The sequence below is a fragment of the Abramis brama genome (assembly GCF_963993115.1).
Source record: "Abramis brama genome assembly, chromosome: 18".
Classification (NCBI taxonomy): Eukaryota; Metazoa; Chordata; class Actinopteri; order Cypriniformes; family Leuciscidae; genus Abramis; species Abramis brama.
The window spans coordinates 26,925,772-26,945,266 of record NC_139980.1 but is presented as its reverse complement, the minus strand read 5'-3'; the positions used below and the strand labels follow the sequence as shown (position 1 = coordinate 26,945,266).

The following is a 19,495-nucleotide window of genomic DNA, read 5'->3' as shown; positions in this document are numbered from 1 at the left end:
GCCTCTCACCTGGTTCAAACTGGACCATGTCAGTCCTGTACACTGACTGTGGGGATTAAGCAAAATGGTCAATGTTAATTTAAGGCTTTAATATGTGGGAATTCAATTAATGATAAAAAAACGTACATATCTCCGTCGTCTGATAGTGTTGGGGTCCATATCCATTTCAGGAAGCAAACTAAACAAACAATCTCCTCCATTGTCCGAAACAGCAAAAGTATTCATCCAATCAGACATAGACAGGCTCTGAAAGAGAGAGTCGTTTTGTCATTATTAGACAATTTTCATTATATTAAACCATGTAGAGATAATCTTGTGAAATGTCCACGTACCCAAATAGTGGCTTTTCTAGGACACACAAAGTAAGGCTTAATTCCAAGGTAACCTGAATCAAAATAATGGACTCCATGTTGCCCAAACCTACACAAAGCAAAGGAAAAAAATGATTTGATAAGAATATAAATACAATGCCTGACTTAAAACTTTATATCATATATTCAAAATAGCAAAAATGTGTGGACTCACGTGGCAAAGCAACACTCTTGAGCCATCAGGATGCCGCTCCAAAAGAGGGGCCAGTACACTTCAGGGGACAGGCAGCGCTTTACTGCCAAAAGAGGCACGTAGGTTTTCCTCACATCCCACATTTTAGCCATGCGATCATCTCCGACTGTCACCAACAAGTTACTTCCCAACCACAGTAGATAAAAACATTATGTAATTCATGTTTTTCATACCTCATCACAATTACAAACAGACCAATCATTTTAACAATATTCCCAGTAATCTTGCTCTCCAGGTACACTACCATTCAAATGTTAAAGTAAATATTGTGAAATATTTTTACTAATTAAAATAACCACTTTGTATTTTATTATACAGCATGTTGAAATATAATTTATTCCTTTAGAATCCTTCTATCTAGAATCTATCTATCCTTTAGAAATCATTTTAATATGCAGATTTGGTGCTAAAGAAAGATTTCTTATTATTATCAATGTTGAAAACAGTTGTGCTGCTTTATATTTTTGTGGAAACTTTGATCAATTTAACGCATCCTTGCTGAATAAAAGTTTTAATTTCTTTAAAAATAAAATCCTTTTGACCCCACATGCTCTCCTCTGAGCATCTGGACAGTAAAAGGGCAGAAGAGACAGCTGATCCCCCCCCAAACCCTCTGGCTTGAATGCTTGAAATTGTGTGCATGGTACGGCTGCTCGTTTATGGCAAAAATCATAAACACGACTATTTTTTGGTCAATATTGAAATCACGATTATTGAACACGATTATTGGTGGGCGATATGATCAAAGTCTTATTTCACGAAATGAGTCATTAGAAATATCAGTGAAATTTCACAATTATACGTTTTACTTTAGCAAAAACTAATGCTAGGCTAACTAGTGTAAGAAAAAGACTGCATTTTACAACACTCACTTATTTGGCTGATTTGGATGTTAAGTTTGGGCTTTTAGGGAGTGAAGGAAAGGAAGGTGCGCTGGACAGAATGCGGCAGCGGAACAATAATCGTTTTACCTCGATTATCTTGTTTTCGTAATCATTGGAAGCCAAAATCGAAATAATTTCCGATTAATCGCACAGCCCTAGTGCATGCATACAAATTTTAAATACACCCTTTAAAAGCATTTCTTTAGGTGTATCTGAATTCTACATGAGCAGTCACATTTAAAGAGCCTAAAGAAAAAAAAAGAAAGAAAAAAAAAAAGACAAGAAATCTCCACTTGATTTCACTAGCCCCCTGTGGGGCAGTGGGATATGGTGTCATTTTCCAAATGAACTTTTCTAATGCCACTTACAGCAGTCTTTTATAAGGTCACAGCTCTTTAAATCGAAATGCTACGAACAGGCTGTTGAAACTACTGATGCTGAAACAATGTGTGATGCTATATAATGAAATGTATTTGATCTAGACTGCTTCTCTGTTGCTAAATGAGAAAACTCCATGGGCTGGCTCATCACAAAATACACCACAAATACCAATGAAAAATACTGGATACTACAATCTCATATAAATAATACCCATGTTCAGAAGAAATCTATACCAATCAAATAAAAACCAACCTCAAGTCCACACCAAACGTCTGACTACACTATAGATGATTCTCACCTTGAGGCTTTGCACCAGCTCAGGGTTCGGATGTTCTCGTCGTGGGCATGAAAGCAGTGGTAAGGGAAGAGAGACACAACTCCATCTGGAGACTTGACTTTCAGTAGTGTAGACTTGCTAGCAAGATCCCACAAACCAACCAGACCTGGAAAAGAGAAAGTGAAGTGCGACATACAGTGAGGAAAATAAGTATTTGAACACCCTGCTATTTTGCAAGTTCTCCCACTTAGAAATCATGGAGGGGTCTGAAATTGTCATCGTAGGTGCATGTCCACTGTGAGAGACATAATCTAAAAAAAAAAAAAATCCAGAAATCACAATGTATGATTTTTTAACTATTTATTTGTATGATACAGCTGCAAATAAGTATTTGAACACCTGAGAAAAATCAATGTTAATATTTGGTACAGTAGCCTTTGTTTGCAATTACAGAGGTCAAACGTTTCCTGTAGTTTTTCACCAGGTTTGCACACACTGCAGGAGGGATTTTGGCCCACTCCTCCACACAGATCTTCTCTAGATCAGTCAGGTTTCTGGGCTGTCGCTGAGAAACACGGAGTTTGAGCTCCCTCCAAAGATTCTCTATTGGGTTTAGGTCTGGAGACTGGCTAGGCCACGCCAGAACCTTGATATGCTTCTTACAGAGCCACTCCTTGGTTATCCTGGCTGTGTGCTTCGGGTCATTGTCATGTTGGAAGACCCAGCCTCGACCCATCTTCAATGCTCTAACTGAGGGAAGGAGGTTGTTCCCCAAAATCTCGCAATACATGGCCCCGGTCATCCCCGGTTTTCCCCATGTGCAGAAAAACACCCCCAAAGCATGATGCTACCACCCCCATGCTTCACAATAGGGATGGTGTTCTTGGGATGGTACTCATCATTCTTCTTCCTCCAAACACGTTTAGTGGAATTATGACCAAAAACTTTTTGTCTCATCTGACCACATGACTTTCTCCCATGACTCCTCTGGATCATCCAAATGGTCATTGGCAAACTTAAGATGGGCCTTGACATGTGCTGGTTTAAGCAGGGGAACCTTCCGTGCCATGCATTATTTCAAACCATGACGTCTAAGTGTATTACCAACAGTAACCTTGGAAACGGTGGTCCCAGCTCTTTTCAGGTCATTGACCAGCTCCTCCCGTGTAGTTCTGGGCTGATTTCTCACCTTTCTTAGGATCATTGAGACCCCACGAGGTGAGATCTTGCATGGAGCCCCAGTCCGAGGGAGATTGACAGTCATGTTTAGCTTCTTCCATTTTCTAATGATTGCTCCAACAGTGGACCTTTTTTCACCAAGCTGCTTGGCAATTTCCCCGTAGCCCTTTCCAGCCTTGTGGAGGTGTACAATTTTGTCTCTAGTATCTTTGGACAGCTCTTTGGTCTTGGCCATGTTAGTAGTTGGATTCTTACTGATTGTATGGGGTGGACAGGTGTCTTTATGCAGCTAACGACCTCAAACAGGTGCATCTAATTTAGGATAATAAATGGAGTGGAGGTGGACATTTTAAAGGCAGACTAACAGGTCTTTGAGGGTCAGAATTCTAGCTGATAGACAGGTGTTCAAATACTTATTTGCAGCTGTATCATACAAATAAATAGTTAAAAAATCATATATTGTGATTTCTGGATTTTTTTTTTTTAGATTATGTCTCTCACAGTGGACATGCACCTACGATGACAATTTCAGACCCCTCCATGATTTCAAAGTGGGAGAACTTGCAAAATAGCAGGGTGTTCAAATACTTATTTTGCTCACTGTAAATAAACAAAGATATTTACATTTTTACAATTCTCTTTAGAAGAACAAATAGACCTATAGACAAAACATATTAAATCACCATCATAGAAGCCAGCTGCCAAGAGGTTATGTGGCTTGACATGGAGCCAATCCATTGCAAAGCAAAGGCCACTTTGACCTTTATGATCTGCCTGGTTGGAGCCCATCTTCAAAGAAAGCACCTTCTTCACCTGCAGAAACACACCATCATAAAACAGGTCATATAACACTGATCTAGAACACTTCATCTATCTGTAATTACAAAATTAATGGTATACATAATTCAGGGTTCCCACAGCTTTTGACCAATGAATATCCATGACTTTACAATGTTTTTCTATGATTACCACATATAAATTTCCTACATTTTTTATAAAGTTAGAAATATATACTGTATACATAGTGTATTTTATATATATATATAAAATATTATATATAAGTTTTTTATGACAATGCAAAATATTAGTGCAAAAAAATAGTGCATACATTTTTAAGCAGTGCTAAGTTATTTAAGATGTTCTAAAATGATACAAAACGGCTAGAAATTATGTATAAATGTTTTTCAAATATTTTAGATCAAAGCACAGCTTAAAAATGTATATGCACTATAGAAATTCCCATTTACATAAAATATACAATATACAAAACATTTATAGATAAAACCCCACTACAGAAATTATAGAACTATGTTTATGAAAATATTTTATTATTATTACCATTTAATATTTACACAATATATATTTTATTAATTCATATTTTTAAATTCCCTTATATTTCAAGCTAAATAACAGTTTAATAGTTGCTGAATAGTTCTATAAAGCTATTTCCTTCTGCCCTAATCCAAAAAAAAGTTTAGATTAATCTTTCACTCTACACTTAACACTTAGTTTGAGGAGGTCCTTCTACCATGACAGCTGATTTCCAGAAGATCATCTCTTGGATGCTTGAAAATGTTACGTGGACTGCCCATAAAATGGCCCAGAAGAGCCATAACCAGAACAGTTTTAGTGAAAAACCACTTCAACTGTGAAATTAAGCTACGGTGAAAATGACACGGCAGATTCAAGCAAGCATTCCAATGATCTTTTGCCATTCTACCTTTACATCAGTTGCTTCAGGTTTGATGCAATGACTGTGTAATACAGTGTGTTTTTTAATGTGTGTGAAACAAAGACTGAAGTCTTATCTGTGAAAATAAGAAGCATGCAGGCAGAGAGTGGATATTGACCTACCCGGCATATCAGCGGTGCTTGGCTGGTTTCTCCTATTGGAAAACACATAAATGTGTTCAATGTGCACTTATAGATAGGAACATTACTATTCAACACATGACTGCATTTATCAAGAAAAACAATCAAAGGAACAAGGATCAAATGACTTGTGCTTAACTAAAATAATTTAAAGTATAAACAAGCATCAATTTAACAATGTCATCATTTAAAGGGGTCAAATACAGTGCATTTGATCTTATAGAGTTTTTTTCCCCGTTAAAAAGTCATAATTTTGTTTTCATCACCATTTTCCACTTGCTCTCCTGTACTATTAGAATCGAATGGGCTGTTTTTGCTACCATCCCTTTAAGACTCCTGTGTAAAATCTGTATAGCTGTAGAGGTTGTGCTTTTATTTAGAAATAAATAATACTTAAAAATCTACTAATCTACTAAAAACTCCAATCAGTGTTTCTTGAACAAACGAATTTCCAAGTTCTTTAAACAGCGATTCAAATTCTCATTAAGCAGAGAATAGAAAAACAAAAGAGAAGTGCTAGAGGTGGTGAATGGAGTCACATGTATGAAACTGTGTGTGTCTATGGTCAGACACTGTGCGCATGGACAGAGTGTGTGTATGGGAGTGCAGAAGTGATATATTGCGGCATGGCTTCAGATCGGAGCCATACAGAGAGGGGTGACGGGTCGATCAGGTCGATAAAGCATCGCACCTATGATCCACTCATTCTGGCAGCGTGGCAGACAGCCCTGATCACGGGCCCTTTCTCCAGGCTGACTAAGGTCTTTTTGATTGACAGGTCAGGAGGAAACGGGTGTCAGGTATTCGGCTGAAATTCATGGCCTCAAACACTAACAACTGTGTAGCGATGCATCTTTTTTGTCATTTCAATTATAGATCCTTGTCTGATGAAAACAAGCCAGTAAATTATTTCCATTGAGAAGGGAGGAGTCAGCGTCTCTCTCGTCACCTTTTGCGGGACACCCTTTCACTCCAGAGAAAACCTATTTATAATTATCTAGCATAAACCTTCCAAACCCGAGACCATAAATAGAAAGTGGGAACGTGGTTAACTGTTTAATCACTAGCTTTTTGAAACGTGTCCTATAATTGCTACTGTGAGTCCTTTTCAAATAAACGGACAAATAACTATAAAAAAAAGTTTTTTGTATTTAAAAAATAATAATCATTTATAATAAATTTGCAATTATTACACAATAAATAAACAAAATATTAATAAATAAACAACTAAAAACAAAATCAAATGACAATAAAAACAAAATAAAAATAAATTAAATGACAATAAAAAACAAAAACAAAATTAACATAAAAACAACTAAAACTGAAAAAAGAACAATACACAATAACCAAACCAATAAAAAAAAATAAAAAAAAATAAAATAAAATGTAATTTTCCTTAATAAATAAACATACAGTAAATATAACAAATATTAACTAAATATGAATTAATTACCCAGGAAAAATATAAAGACAATTTTTTTTATAAATAAATAAATAAATAAATAATAATATATTAATATATTAATATATATATATATATATATTAATATATATATATATATATATATATATATATATATATATATATATATATATATATATATAGTGAGGAAAATAAGTATTTGAACACCCTGCTATTTTGCAAGTTCTCCCACTTAGAAATCATGGAGGGTTCTGAAATTGTCATCATAGGTGCATGTCCACTGTGAGAGACAATCTAAAAACAATGTATGATTTTTTAACTATTTATTTGTATGATACAGCTGCAAATAAGTATTTGAACACCTGAGAAAATCAATGTTAATATTTGGTACAGTAGCCTTTGTTTGCAATTACAGAGGTCAAACGTTTCCTGTAGTTTTTCACCAGGTTTGCACACACTGCAGGAGGGATTTTGGCCCACTCCTCCACACAGATCTTCTCTAGATCAGTCAGGTTTCTGGGCTGTCGCTGAGAAACACGGAGTTTGAGCTCCCTCCAAAGATTCTCTATTGGGTTTAGGTCTGGAGACTGGCTAGGCCACGGCAGAACCTTGATATGCTTCTTACAGAGCCACTCCTTGGTTATCCTGGCTGTGTGCTTCGGGTCATTGTCATGTTGGAAGACCCAGCCTCGACCCATCTTCAATGCTCTAACTGAGGGAAGGAGGTTGTTCCCCAAAATCTCGCAATACATGGCCCCGGTCATCCTCTCCTTAATACAGTGCAGTCGCCCTGTCCCATGTGCAGAAAAACACCCCCAAAGCATGATGCTACCACCCCCATGCTTCACAGTAGGGATGGTGTTCTTGGGATGGTACTCATCATTCTTCTTCCTCCAAACACGTTTAGTGGAATTATGACCAAAAGTTCTATTTTGGTCTCATCTGACCACATGACTTTCTCCCATGACTCCTCTGGATCATCCAAATGGTCATTGGCAAACTTAAGACGGGCCTTGACATGTGCTGGTTTAAGCAGGGGAACCTTCCGTGCCATGCATGATTTCAAACCATGACGTCTTAGTGTATTACCAACAGTAACCTTGGAAACGGTGGTCCCAGCTCTTTTCAGGTCATTGACCAGCTCCTCCCGTGTAGTTCTGGGCTGATTTCTCACCTTTCTTAGGATCATTGAGACCCCACGAGGTGAGATCTTGCATGGAGCCCCAGTCCGAGGGAGATTGACAGTCATGTTTAGCTTCTTCCATTTTCTAATGATTGCTCCAACAGTGGACCTTTTTTCACCAAGCTGCTTGGCAATTTCCCCGTAGCCCTTTCCAGCCTTGTGGAGGTATACAATTTTGTCTCTAGTGTCTTTGGACAGCTCTTTGGTCTTGGCCATGTTAGTAGTTGGATTCTTACTGATTGTATGGGGTGGACAGGTGTCTTTATGCAGCTAACGACCTCAAACAGGTGCATCTAATTTAGGATAATAAATGGAGTGGAGGTGGACATTTTAAAGGCAGACTAACAGGTCTTTGAGGGTCAGAATTCTAGCTGATATACAGGTGTTCAAATACTTATTTGCAGCTGTATCATACAAATAAATAGTTAAAAAATCATATATTGTGATTTCTGGATTTTTTTTTTTAGATTATGTCTCTCACAGTGGACATGCACCTACGATGACAATTTCAGACCCCTCCATGATTTCCAAGTGGGAGAACTTGCAAAATAGCAGGGTGTTCAAATACTTATTTTCCTCACTGTATATATATATATATATATATATATATATATATATATATATATATATATAAAATTAAAAAATATATAAAAAAACATTTTGGTTTTCATTTATATGCACAATGTTTCCCCAAAATACTCACTGCAACACACACTCACTCCAACACACACGCACGCACACACAAGCCAAAGAGCAGGTCTGAGGTCTGACAGAAGGATTGTGCGTTCAGTAATGAAGGTTAATTCCCTGAGGGATTAAAAAGTTCTTGGCCAGAGCTCATTGCCGGGTCACTGACCAAAGACTCCAGGACAGCGAGTCCAGTAAGAACCACAAACAAAGCCATGAACAGTGTCAACAGAAAACAGTTTCCAAAACAAGTGTGGAGATGTTAAACTGGTGGAGTGTGAGAAGCAATTTCTGTAAGTAATATCCGGAAAATACAAGAGCGAGAGAAGGAATAGCTTTGTAAAGGTCATAGAGCACATTTTTTAGTTGAACAATATCCAGGCATTCCTTCAGAATTTACAACACAGAGAAATAAAATGCAAACGGTGCAGTACATGCCCATTTCAGTCCAGATTATAGTGAAGATCAAAAACATACACATTCAACCAGGATTTCCTTTTCTCAAATTCCCTTTTAAATTCAAGACTCAACTTGAAGAAGAATTGACGCTCACTAACAGCTTCAGTCCTTTGAGAGAAAGAGGTCTTTAAAGAAAGCATCTGTTACATCCGAACAGTTCTTCTGGCCTCAGGAAAGCGTCATTAAGAAAGCATTAAAGCTTAAAGTAGGATCGATGAATTAGAAGCTTGCAAACAGGGAGGATAAGACACTGGCAGCACTGAAGAAACAGAGGCGGTTCATTAATGAACGTGGGCTGGCTTCTTATCTCCACTGGAGCAGGGCCCGAGTCTACCACACCGAGGGCCCCTGAGGGACCGACCATATCACTGCTCAATAACTAGAGAAACCTAGGACAAAAGCAGAATGTCTGAATGATAAATAGTGAGGACGGCCATGAAATTGCCCCTGTTTACTAGTGTATTAAAGTAAGTGGAAAAGTCCATTAATTCCATTAAAGTTCCATTATATTTCCAGGATTTCAATAGCCATGAGAAGCCCTATATGAATATTGTTTCTTGATAAAATTAAATTTGATTAAAAATATCAAATTTTTAAGAAAAAAAGAAATTATATACACTACTGTTAAAAATTTTGGGGTACATTTTTTCATGTTTTTTTTTTTTTTTTTTTTAATTTAAAACAAGTGTTTTGTATTTGAATATACTTTAAAATGTCATTTATTTCTGTGATGTCAAAGCTGAATTTTCAGCATCATTACTCCAGTCTTCAGTGTCACATGATCCTTCAGAAATCATTCTAATATGCTGAGTTGCTGCTCAAAAAACATTTCTTGTTATTATCAGGGTTGAAAAAGCTGAAAAGAATGAATTACTTTAAAAAAAAATGTACTGACATAACCTTTTGAATGCTAGTGTATATTAAATAAGATTATCTTTCATTAAATTACATTTCATTCAATTATTATTCAATGCTATTCAAATGTACTTTTTTATTTATTTTATTCAAAATTTCAAATTGTACATATTTAAATTACTATTAATTACTATTAATATATTCTAATTAATAACATTATTAACAAACCAATAAATATAATAGCAAACACAATTTTGCATTACTGTATCATAAAATTGTGCAAGTCAGAACAATAAGTTGCGAGAGAATGATTTTACTACCGGTAAAGGGTGTCAGGCACACCATATCAGAAATGTTTCCATGATGTTTAAAGCCTGATACAGAACTCTGCCATGTTAAGTTACTAATTAAATCGCAGTGGTATGGAAACAGTTAATGCGGAAACAAGTACACTACATAACTCATTATGAACATATTATCAGCTCTTGAGATGTGATGGATTGTTGGCTGTATGCTCAATCAATTAAAATATGATATGCATTCATCATGTTAACCAATGACTGGCATCTGGATACAGAACACAGTATCAGCAGATCAGTGCTAGAGGGAGATCTCTTACACACACACACTCACTCACTCACTCACTCACTCACTCACTCACTCACTCACTCACTCACTCACTCACTCACACACAGTGTGTATATATATATATATATATATATATATATATATATATACACACACACATACACTATATACAGTATACATAAATCTTTTATTATTTATTGTTTTATTATTATACTGTACAAACTGCATTTTCTTTCATTTTCTCAAAAAACATAATTTCGTATGATTTATAATCTTTTTTCCACTTGGGGACCAAAAAAAAGTCTCCACAAGATAAAAAAAATGACTGGTATTACTAACCTTGTGGGGTCATTCGGTCTCCATAACGTAGGGAATACCAGGACCACACACACACACAATTAGTGAGGGTGTAGACTACCATTGATTTTATATCAGGTTAATAATATTTTCTATCCCCTAACCCAACTCCTATCCCTAAACCTACCCATCACAGAAACACGTGCAAAACACTAGATTTTAATATAAACATGTTTTAACAAGTGAGGACCCGTAAAATATCCTCGCAAGTCGGTGGTCATAATATATAACTATATAAGTGAGGATATTTGGCCCTCACAACATAGCTAAACCTGTACCTGTGTACACACACACACACACACATTCTTTCTTGTTCTCTCTCTCTCTCTCTCTCTCTCTGTTTCTAGTTATTTGCTGGCATCATTTGTGAGTCAAAAGGATCTTTATAATTAAACCAAGGCTGTATATAATACCTGTAGAAAGCCATCCATTAGCAATCCCATTCAGTGTATGCAATTTGTATTCTGTGACATCAAAAACAGCATAATATAATAAAATGCTTGCTATACATGTTTCATGCAAAAAATTTAATTTAGTCAGAAAGACTAACATGTCTGAATAGTGATTGGAAAAATATGATTTTTGCTTTCAGAATAGCTCATAAAACAGACTCGGCTATGAGGAGCGATCGGTTAAACTGTAGACAAGCGACATTTCGCTGCGGTGAAAAGGGGGGCCTCTAATCAAACGGCTGAAGGCAGTGAAACTCATATAGGCACTAGACCCTCCCTCCTTTTTCCTCTCTCACTGTGACCGTGATGAATGAGAAGCCCTGGGAGGGTAATCTTTTGCAAACACACACAAACAGTACAGATAATGTGTTTAAGAGAATAAAGAAAAGAGGAAAACAGAGAATGATGCAGTGAATGACAGGTCATCAGTCTGTTCCCAGCACTCCCTGAGGAGAGGATATTACGAGCTCCCACGGGACAATCAGCCTACGCTGGCCATTTTATCAGTGCATGTGGCCTTAAGATGGGCAATGAAATGAAATAGCATCCCACAATAGCCACCCTGAATAGCTTCAGAAAAGATTTGTTTGAAAGCCTGTAGAAAATTACCACACCTTGACTAAAATTGTAATTATAGTATTATTATTTAATGAATTAATAGACGAATGAAATCAAACGATTGTAACAACAATCAATCAATCAATCCATAAATAAATTCAATTCATCTTCCAAACATTTTCAGTAAATTTAGTTTGTTCTGTTCTTAAACTATTTTCCAATGTTTGTAAAATTTAATTAAAGACATCATGCGATAAAGATTTGATGGTTAGTTTAGATAGTTTGTTTAGTGCTAATAAGAAAAATGCATTAAAGCACTTGGCTTGGGACTCTTCTGTCTTGTGCTGTCCTCTTCTGGAAGGATCAACACATTGCACATGAAGTCACTGGGTGTTTCTAAATCATGAGTGTCCAATAAGGAATGGCCACCTTCCATCAGAGCCTAGCCTCAACCCGAATTAAACATCTGAACAAGCTAATCAAGGTCTTTAAGATCACTAGAAACTTCTAGGCCGGTGTGTTGAAGCTAAACGCTAGGGGAAGTTGGCCCTCCCGGAGCAGGATTGGACACTCCTGTTCTAAAAAAACAGCCAAGTGTCCCACAGAGAGTGTTAAAATAGTCATGACAAACTAAACATTGACTGTCCTTGGCATTTTAAGTGGACCTGATATGACCCCATTAAAGAAATGCATTTGACCATTCTCTCACCTTTACTCTGATGGTGTGCTGCAAGGGCTTCTGGGTGTGGAAGACTGTAGACACCGATGGTTCCATTAGAGAAAGCTGCTGCTAGAAGACCTAATCTAGGCATTTGTGGAGCCTGACAAAAACGAAAACACATTTACTTCAATGTACACTACAATCACAATAAAAAAAGATCATAGAAAAGTATTAAGAAGAATGTTCTCACAAACACAATTAATTTGAAAGCATTATTTGAATAAATTTTTGTTCAATACAAAATAAAATAAAAATATTTTAAAGGTGCACTATGTAACATTCGGCCCTCTAGTGGTTTAAAAAACAAAACTGAATGCATTTTGCGGAAGTTCATGTTTTGGTTGTGTGACCTTTTCGAAAACCCAAGCCAATGTTGATTCTCATTTTATTACGAGCTCTGTCGCATTCTCGTTTGCCTCTCCTCTCCTCTCCTCTCCTCTCCTCTCCTCTCCTCTCCTCTCCTCTCCTCTCCTCTCCTCTCCTCTCCTCTCCTCTCCTCTCCTCAGATTTGAGATTTAGCGGCTCCATGTCAACCTTTCTCGCTCATTGTGACAACTAACCTCAGCCACTCACACACCATACACGCGTCAAAGTAGCCGGATAAACTTTTCTCTATTTATGGATATGACGAGACACGCACGGGCGAGTGACGCATGTATTAAATTTCCTGTGAAAACCATCTTGACAGGTCTAAAATATAAACTGTTATACTAATATGCTTACCATAGTGAATCAGGGTAACACAAAAACACATTTTGTAAGAAGGGTTGATGTATCGATTTAAATTTTGTTAATTCTGAACCAAAAAAACATTCTATACCTTTAAATTTTCTTAAGGGATGGTTGAATATGATTTATTTTAGTTAGTGTGTAATGGTGCTGTTTGTGCATAAACAACATCTGCAAAGTTACAATGCTCAAAGTTCAAAGCAAAGGGAGATATTTGCTTTTAAAGAAATTGCTTTTTAAGGACTACAACAAACGGCTGGTAGGGACTACACGACATTCCTCCAGGGTTAGTGACATCACTAACCCTAAAATTGACATAAATCCCACCCCCTGAACACGATTTATAGATTATCAAGACAGAATATGCTAATCAATGACTAGAAGATAACTACACATAAACTACATAAACTCACCAACTAACCATTCAGAAATGTTGTCTACATGTTGTCACTTGTCTCTCCATCTTTCTGACTTCGGTTTTAACACAAAAAGCTAAAAGTTTTAGAAATTTCCAGTGCATGTCTGTGTGAGGTAAAATGACACAGGCTCTTGAAGCTCCGCCCTCTGTGCTGGGAGCAGCAGCTCATTTGCATTTAAAGGAACAGACACAAAAACGGTGTGTTTTTGCTCACCCTCAAAAAGTGACAACTTTAACATGCTATATAAAAATATTTGTCAGGTATTTTGAGCTAAAACTTCACATACACACTGTGGGGACATCAAAGACTTATTTTACATCTTTTGAAAAGGGCATATACCACCCCTTTAGACTATTTGGTCTAATGTCATTTCTTACCTTTCTGCTGGTGGAGGGCAGCTCCCACACTCCTGCAGGACACCACTTTATATTCCAGATGCATCCGTCATCGATCGCTAGAGCATATGCTAGATGAGGAGCAGTTGAGGGCCTGAAGTGGGCAGATAAAAGTGTCAGAAATTACTATTTTATTTAAAACCCAACACGCCATACACATTTCCACATAAAGCCAATCTGTAAGTGCCTTATCTTGGTCACCTGCTTTTACATTGAAGGTCTCCGATGTCCCACAGCTGCAGTAAGACAGGACCTGAGTACAGGTTGTTGATTTTGTGTTTGTCATCCATGCCTTTGTGGCAGTAGATGGCAGCATACTGTCTTTTTGCTGCCCCGTCAGGACATGGGCACCACTCCATGGACCGCACAGGACCTCCCACAAAGAACAGAGCGTCCCAGCGCTCAGAATGATGTGGCAATGATTCAAACCTGCAGACATTTTTCATGAGTCAGATATACACTCCCATTTAAACGTTTGAGGTCAGTAAGACTATTTTTAAAATAAATTAATACTTTTATTCTGCATTATTCAGAATTGATGTTCTTTTAAAGGGGTCATATAATGCCATTTTTGTACAAGCTAATATGATTCTTTAGGGTCTAAATTAAAAGTCTGTAATATACTTTAATTAAAAATTCTCATTAGTATTGTAAGAAAACACTCATTTTACCTGGTCAAAAACAGCTCTGTTTTCAGCACGCCGTTTAAGTGCATATGTCTTTAAATGATAATGAGCTTTGCTCACCCCACCCCTCTGTTCTGTGGGTACACTGTTTGTAACACAATAACACAATAACCATAACGCGTTGTTCATTATAAACGTGGGATTATGAATTATATTGAGAACGTCGTACATAGAAAACATGCCGTAATGTACCCTGAGTGTAAACAGCCGCATTCATCGTGAAGTGTGCAGCAAGCGATTTGCAAAGATTAACATAAATATTAATATAAAGGTTAATAAAACGCTACACTCAGCAACGTAACGCTGCTGTCAATCAACAATCGTGGGAGGAGCGTCGATTTTGTAACGTCACAAAATCGAACGGCTTGATTTGAGATGGGGGAAAACATATAAGAAGATTAAAAAAAAAACACTGGATGGATTTTTATCATTTTATGATGGTTGTGTACTGGTACTGCCAACACACATTTCAGTACAATCAACTTGTAAAAGTGCATGTACCATTATATGACCCCTTTAAATGTTCTATTCATCAAGGAAAACTGCAAAAAACCCCACAGTATTTCACATTTTCTCAAAAATATTAACCAGCAAAATTGTTTTAAACATTTATGATAATAATAAGTGTTTCTTGAGCATCAAATCAGCATAATAGAATGATTTCTGGTGGATCATGTGACTGAAGAATTGAGTAATGATGCTGAAAATTCAGCTTTGCCAAAAGCACAGGAATAAATTACAGTTTAAAATATATTAAAATAGAAAACAGTTATTTGTGTAAAAATATATCTTTTTTTAAATAAACGCAGCCTTGGTGAGCAAAGGAGAAATCTTTTAAAAACATTAAAAACCTTGCCGACCCCAAACTCTTAAACGGTAGCGTACTAATAATTAAAAATTTAATTAAAATAAATAATTTAAAAATAAAAAGAATCAAAATAAAACACTTACTAAAAAAATATGAAATATTAGATCAACTAACCAAACAATAACTAACAACAGAGAAAATGTGAATGTGTAGTTACATTTTCTAAAAGTTGACTCTCAGGATTACTTATATTTTAGGTCAAAGGGGACTGACTGAGAAAAAAAGTTTGGGAATCCCGCCTGTACTAGCTGAAATTAATTGTAACATATCTCATTTATTAATAATGGCAACAATCACACCATGTAAAAAAATATTTGTATGAAAGAGACAATGACAGCAACTGTCAGTGTCATTCATTTGCGTACTAGCAAACAACAGGTTGATTTAATCAATGTCAGTAGCCGTTTCCATCCAAAGTTGCGAACTTAACTTGTGTGCAAAAGAGATATCCCAGAATGCACATGATAGGTGGATAGCTACTGTGAATGCAATTTTAAAGAACCAAAGCGTGTTAGTGGAAACTTACAAATGGTATCTTACCTTTTCACCGTTTGCAGTTTGATCTGTCCCTTGATTTTTTCCCGAGTAAAGGTAAACGAGGCAGATTCTTTCTCTTGGGGTAAATATTTTTCAGCCTCACTGTTAATCAAAACAAACACCTGTTAAAATGACAATTTCCATGGATATTATGTGGTATTTAGCTATACTAATACCTGTTGGACAGGAAATGCCAATCTTTGGCAGAAGGAATCCACTCAGGAAACACCCAGGGGGAAAAGTTTTCATCCCGGCTAGCATTTAGTAAAAGAAGGAAAAGTAATTTAAAGATACAAGCGATACAAATATTATAAATTGCTAAAATGGCAATTCTTACAAAAATTTGTAGAAAGTGTATAGCTTACAATGATTTGGTCCTACTAAAACAGTTCCAGACAGGCTCCATGACATTGTTAGCCAAGCCGTTTGGAAGCAGACACTGCTGATGAGCAGAACATAATTAAAAAATTAGACCACACAGATATGATAATCAATGTCAATAACAGAGCAAAGAGTATTGGGCTATAAACTCACATAATTTCCTCGGGATGGTCTGCTTCTGCGCTCCATGTTCAAGCTGAAGTCTGGTTCTGAATCTTCTTCCTCTTCACTCTCTGCCTCTTCAACCTTTCCTGGAGAAAAATCCTCATCGTCATCCAAGTCGCTGTCAAACTCTGGAGTTTTCCTTTTCGTCCCCCTTCCCCTTGCTGCATTCTTTTTCTTGGAGGTGCTGTTCGCTTCACCAGATTCGGGCCTATCTTTTGTTGATTGAGTACCGAGATCCTTGGCCAGCTTGTGAAGATAATCTAAAGCACTGATCAAGATGAAAAGAATAAGATATAAATTAACAAGACCATTTTTTTTACAAAATTAGCAGCTGATCAGGACAAATCAGATCCTAAAGAAAATACATCAAGGTTTGTGAAAATACAACAATATTTTTACACACCAAGACCTGGTTTCACAGACAGGGATTAGATTAAAGGGATGGTTCACCCAAAAATGAAAATTCTGTCATCATTTACTCACCCTCAAGCTGTTTCAAACCTATATGAATTTCTTTCTTCTACTGAACATAAAAGAAGATATTTTGAAGAATGTCGGTAGCCAAACATTTGATGGATCCCATTGACTTTTTTTTTTCCTACTATGTAAGTCAATGGGATCCATATCAACTGTCTGGTTACTGACATTCTTCAAAATATCTTCCTTTGTGTTCAGCAGAAGTAAGAAATTTATTTCCATCTATGTTTTTGCTACTGCAAATTTTAAGACACTTTGTGAATAGCTCAATGTTGGTTACGCAACGTGGAATAACCAAGTTCAAGTCCTGATCAGAACAATTCATCTGACCATTGATTTTTCTAGAGCAAGATATATTTAATCCAGCAATATACAGTATACTATACATTCATATAATCTATACATGCTGTATAAATAAACTGCATAAAACTGGAGAGCATACACTTTAGCAGCTCTCCTCTTGGGCCGGCCACTAGAAGTGAGTTCAGAAGTATCAGAGATTGCTGAATTGTCATGTTGTGGTGGAGTCTGTGGAATGATCTCCTTTCTCCTCCTTTTGACAGTAGTCTTTGCCTTAGAACCTTGATTCTTTTGGGTTCCCTCTGCATTAACTGGACTTTCCTGGTCCACATCTGCGGGAACCTGGGAGGTCAGTTCTAGAAAACAAAGTCACAATAAAAGATTCATGAACGTAGTGGGAATTTGATCCATTTCTGAGTATTTATTCACTTTTAAGACATAAAAAACAAAAGCAATTTAAATGACATCATGACGGTCAAACATGCCTTTTGGCAGAACTTGGTTCTCCTCTAATGACAAAACTAGTCATATAAGAGCAGGAGTTTTATAGTTAACTAAAACTAAAACCATAAAAAAAACATCTTTGCAACTTGAAATAAAACAAACATTGAACACTGAAATTACACGCTTACCAGACATTTGCATCTCTGACTCCATCTTTTGCGGCTCTGAATCCTGAGTAGCTCCTTTACTCTCCTGGTTAATCTGTCCCGGTTGGTTATCGGTGTTCTTTTCGCATGGCAAACCCATTTTTTCGCCTTTCTGCTCGCCCAACTTCAGGGCAGCTGCTGCCATTAATACCTGTTCTTTCACAGAACTGCTCCCAGCACAGTCTAGAAGTAAAGAAATGTGTTGATTTTATATGCAATGGTTTAAAATCAAATGTGTACAAAAAAATAGAATATCAAACAAAAAATATATAGGCAATATATGCATGTTCACACAACATTTCTTCAATTACCATAATTTACAAAAATACATATAAAAAAAAAACATGGCATTATGGCACTTTTCTGGTACTATTTTGTTAGTGTGATATTAAAATTGAAATCAAATGTGTACAAAAATAGAATATCAAATAAAAAATATAGGCAATAAAAGCATGTTCAAGCAACATTTCATTAAATACCATGATATTACAGAAAATACATATCCAAGAAGCATGGCATTGTCAAGGCATCATACACTTTTCTGGTACTATTCTGTTAGTGTGATACGAAAATTAAATCAAATGTGTACAAAAATAAAATATCAAATAAAAAAAACAAAAACAAATTATAAACAAAAACAGAAAATTAAATTGCAAAACCATGGTATTGTCATCATGACACTTTTCTAGTACTTTTTTTGTTTGTTAGTTTGATACTAAAATTGTTCAGAAATAGTAATCCACGCATGCGCAAAGTCCCGATGACAGGCGACTTGCCTACACAAACATTGAGCTTACTCATGTTATGCCAAACAATAATTACTCAAGTAATTTAAATCTCATACAAGCAAAATAAATAATTAAATAAATGTGACATTACATTTTAAAAAGTTCAAAACTGCTTTTAAAATAAGCAACGTTATATACTGCCTTGAGTTGATGGATGTTCCGTCTCCTTCAGAAGTCCATTATATTCTAAAGAATAGCTTTATAATAAGAAACGCTTGCTTCCATAAAGCACAGGAAAGACATGGGCTTTTTCTCTACACTGACAGCTTTTAACAGTGGCTCAGGCTGATCGTCCACTCTTTCCTTCAACCACACGGTCTGCGATTCACGCGGGTTCGAATCCAACTCACCTGACACAATGAAAGACTCACTGCCGTCAGACGCCCGCTGGGTACAATCTGCCCAATCCCGATTTAAATTAAAACACTAGTATTCAAATGTACTGTACAGAAATATGCTGCTTTTCTCTGAAACTCCTCAGCTAAAGCATTTTTGATATATCAGCTAGCCGCCGCCATGTTTTAAGGGTCGCCTATGACCTCGTTTGCTCATTACCGCCCCCTATCCAACACTGACACCAGAGAGGTTTTAAATATGTGCGTGATCCCGCCTGACCACGAGGTGGTGTCAATGTGGTCAAGCACAGTAGAGTGCTTTACT

General features: G+C 36.5%; 1 protein-coding gene across 2 annotated transcripts in view; it reads right to left on the bottom strand.

Annotated features, from left to right (window-relative positions):
• Positions 1-19,388, bottom strand: part of gtf3c2 (general transcription factor IIIC, polypeptide 2, beta) — a 25,621-nt gene extending 6,233 nt beyond the window's left edge. Inside the window, exons 1-17 of one of the 2 annotated variants that reach the window (XM_084090321.1) lie at positions 19,186-19,388; positions 18,030-18,230; positions 17,540-17,753; positions 16,609-16,888; positions 16,440-16,516; positions 16,251-16,328; positions 16,078-16,176; positions 14,185-14,412; positions 13,966-14,077; positions 12,429-12,540; positions 5,140-5,171; positions 3,969-4,098; positions 2,128-2,272; positions 526-687; positions 333-420; positions 127-246; positions 1-46 (exon numbers count right to left, since the gene is read on the bottom strand). The exon at positions 1-46 is cut by the window's left edge and continues 119 nt beyond it. In XM_084090321.1, the coding sequence (XP_083946447.1) occupies positions 1-46; positions 127-246; positions 333-420; positions 526-687; positions 2,128-2,272; positions 3,969-4,098; positions 5,140-5,171; positions 12,429-12,540; positions 13,966-14,077; positions 14,185-14,412; positions 16,078-16,176; positions 16,251-16,328; positions 16,440-16,516; positions 16,609-16,888; positions 17,540-17,753; positions 18,030-18,192 (2,086 nt within the window). In that variant the 5' untranslated portion in view covers positions 18,193-18,230; positions 19,186-19,388. The remainder of the gene's footprint in view (positions 47-126; positions 247-332; positions 421-525; positions 688-2,127; positions 2,273-3,968; positions 4,099-5,139; positions 5,172-12,428; positions 12,541-13,965; positions 14,078-14,184; positions 14,413-16,077; positions 16,177-16,250; positions 16,329-16,439; positions 16,517-16,608; positions 16,889-17,539; positions 17,754-18,029; positions 18,231-19,185) is intronic. The other variant, XM_084090322.1, reaches the window with a different exon arrangement.
• Positions 19,389-19,495: the final 107 nt, after the last annotated feature.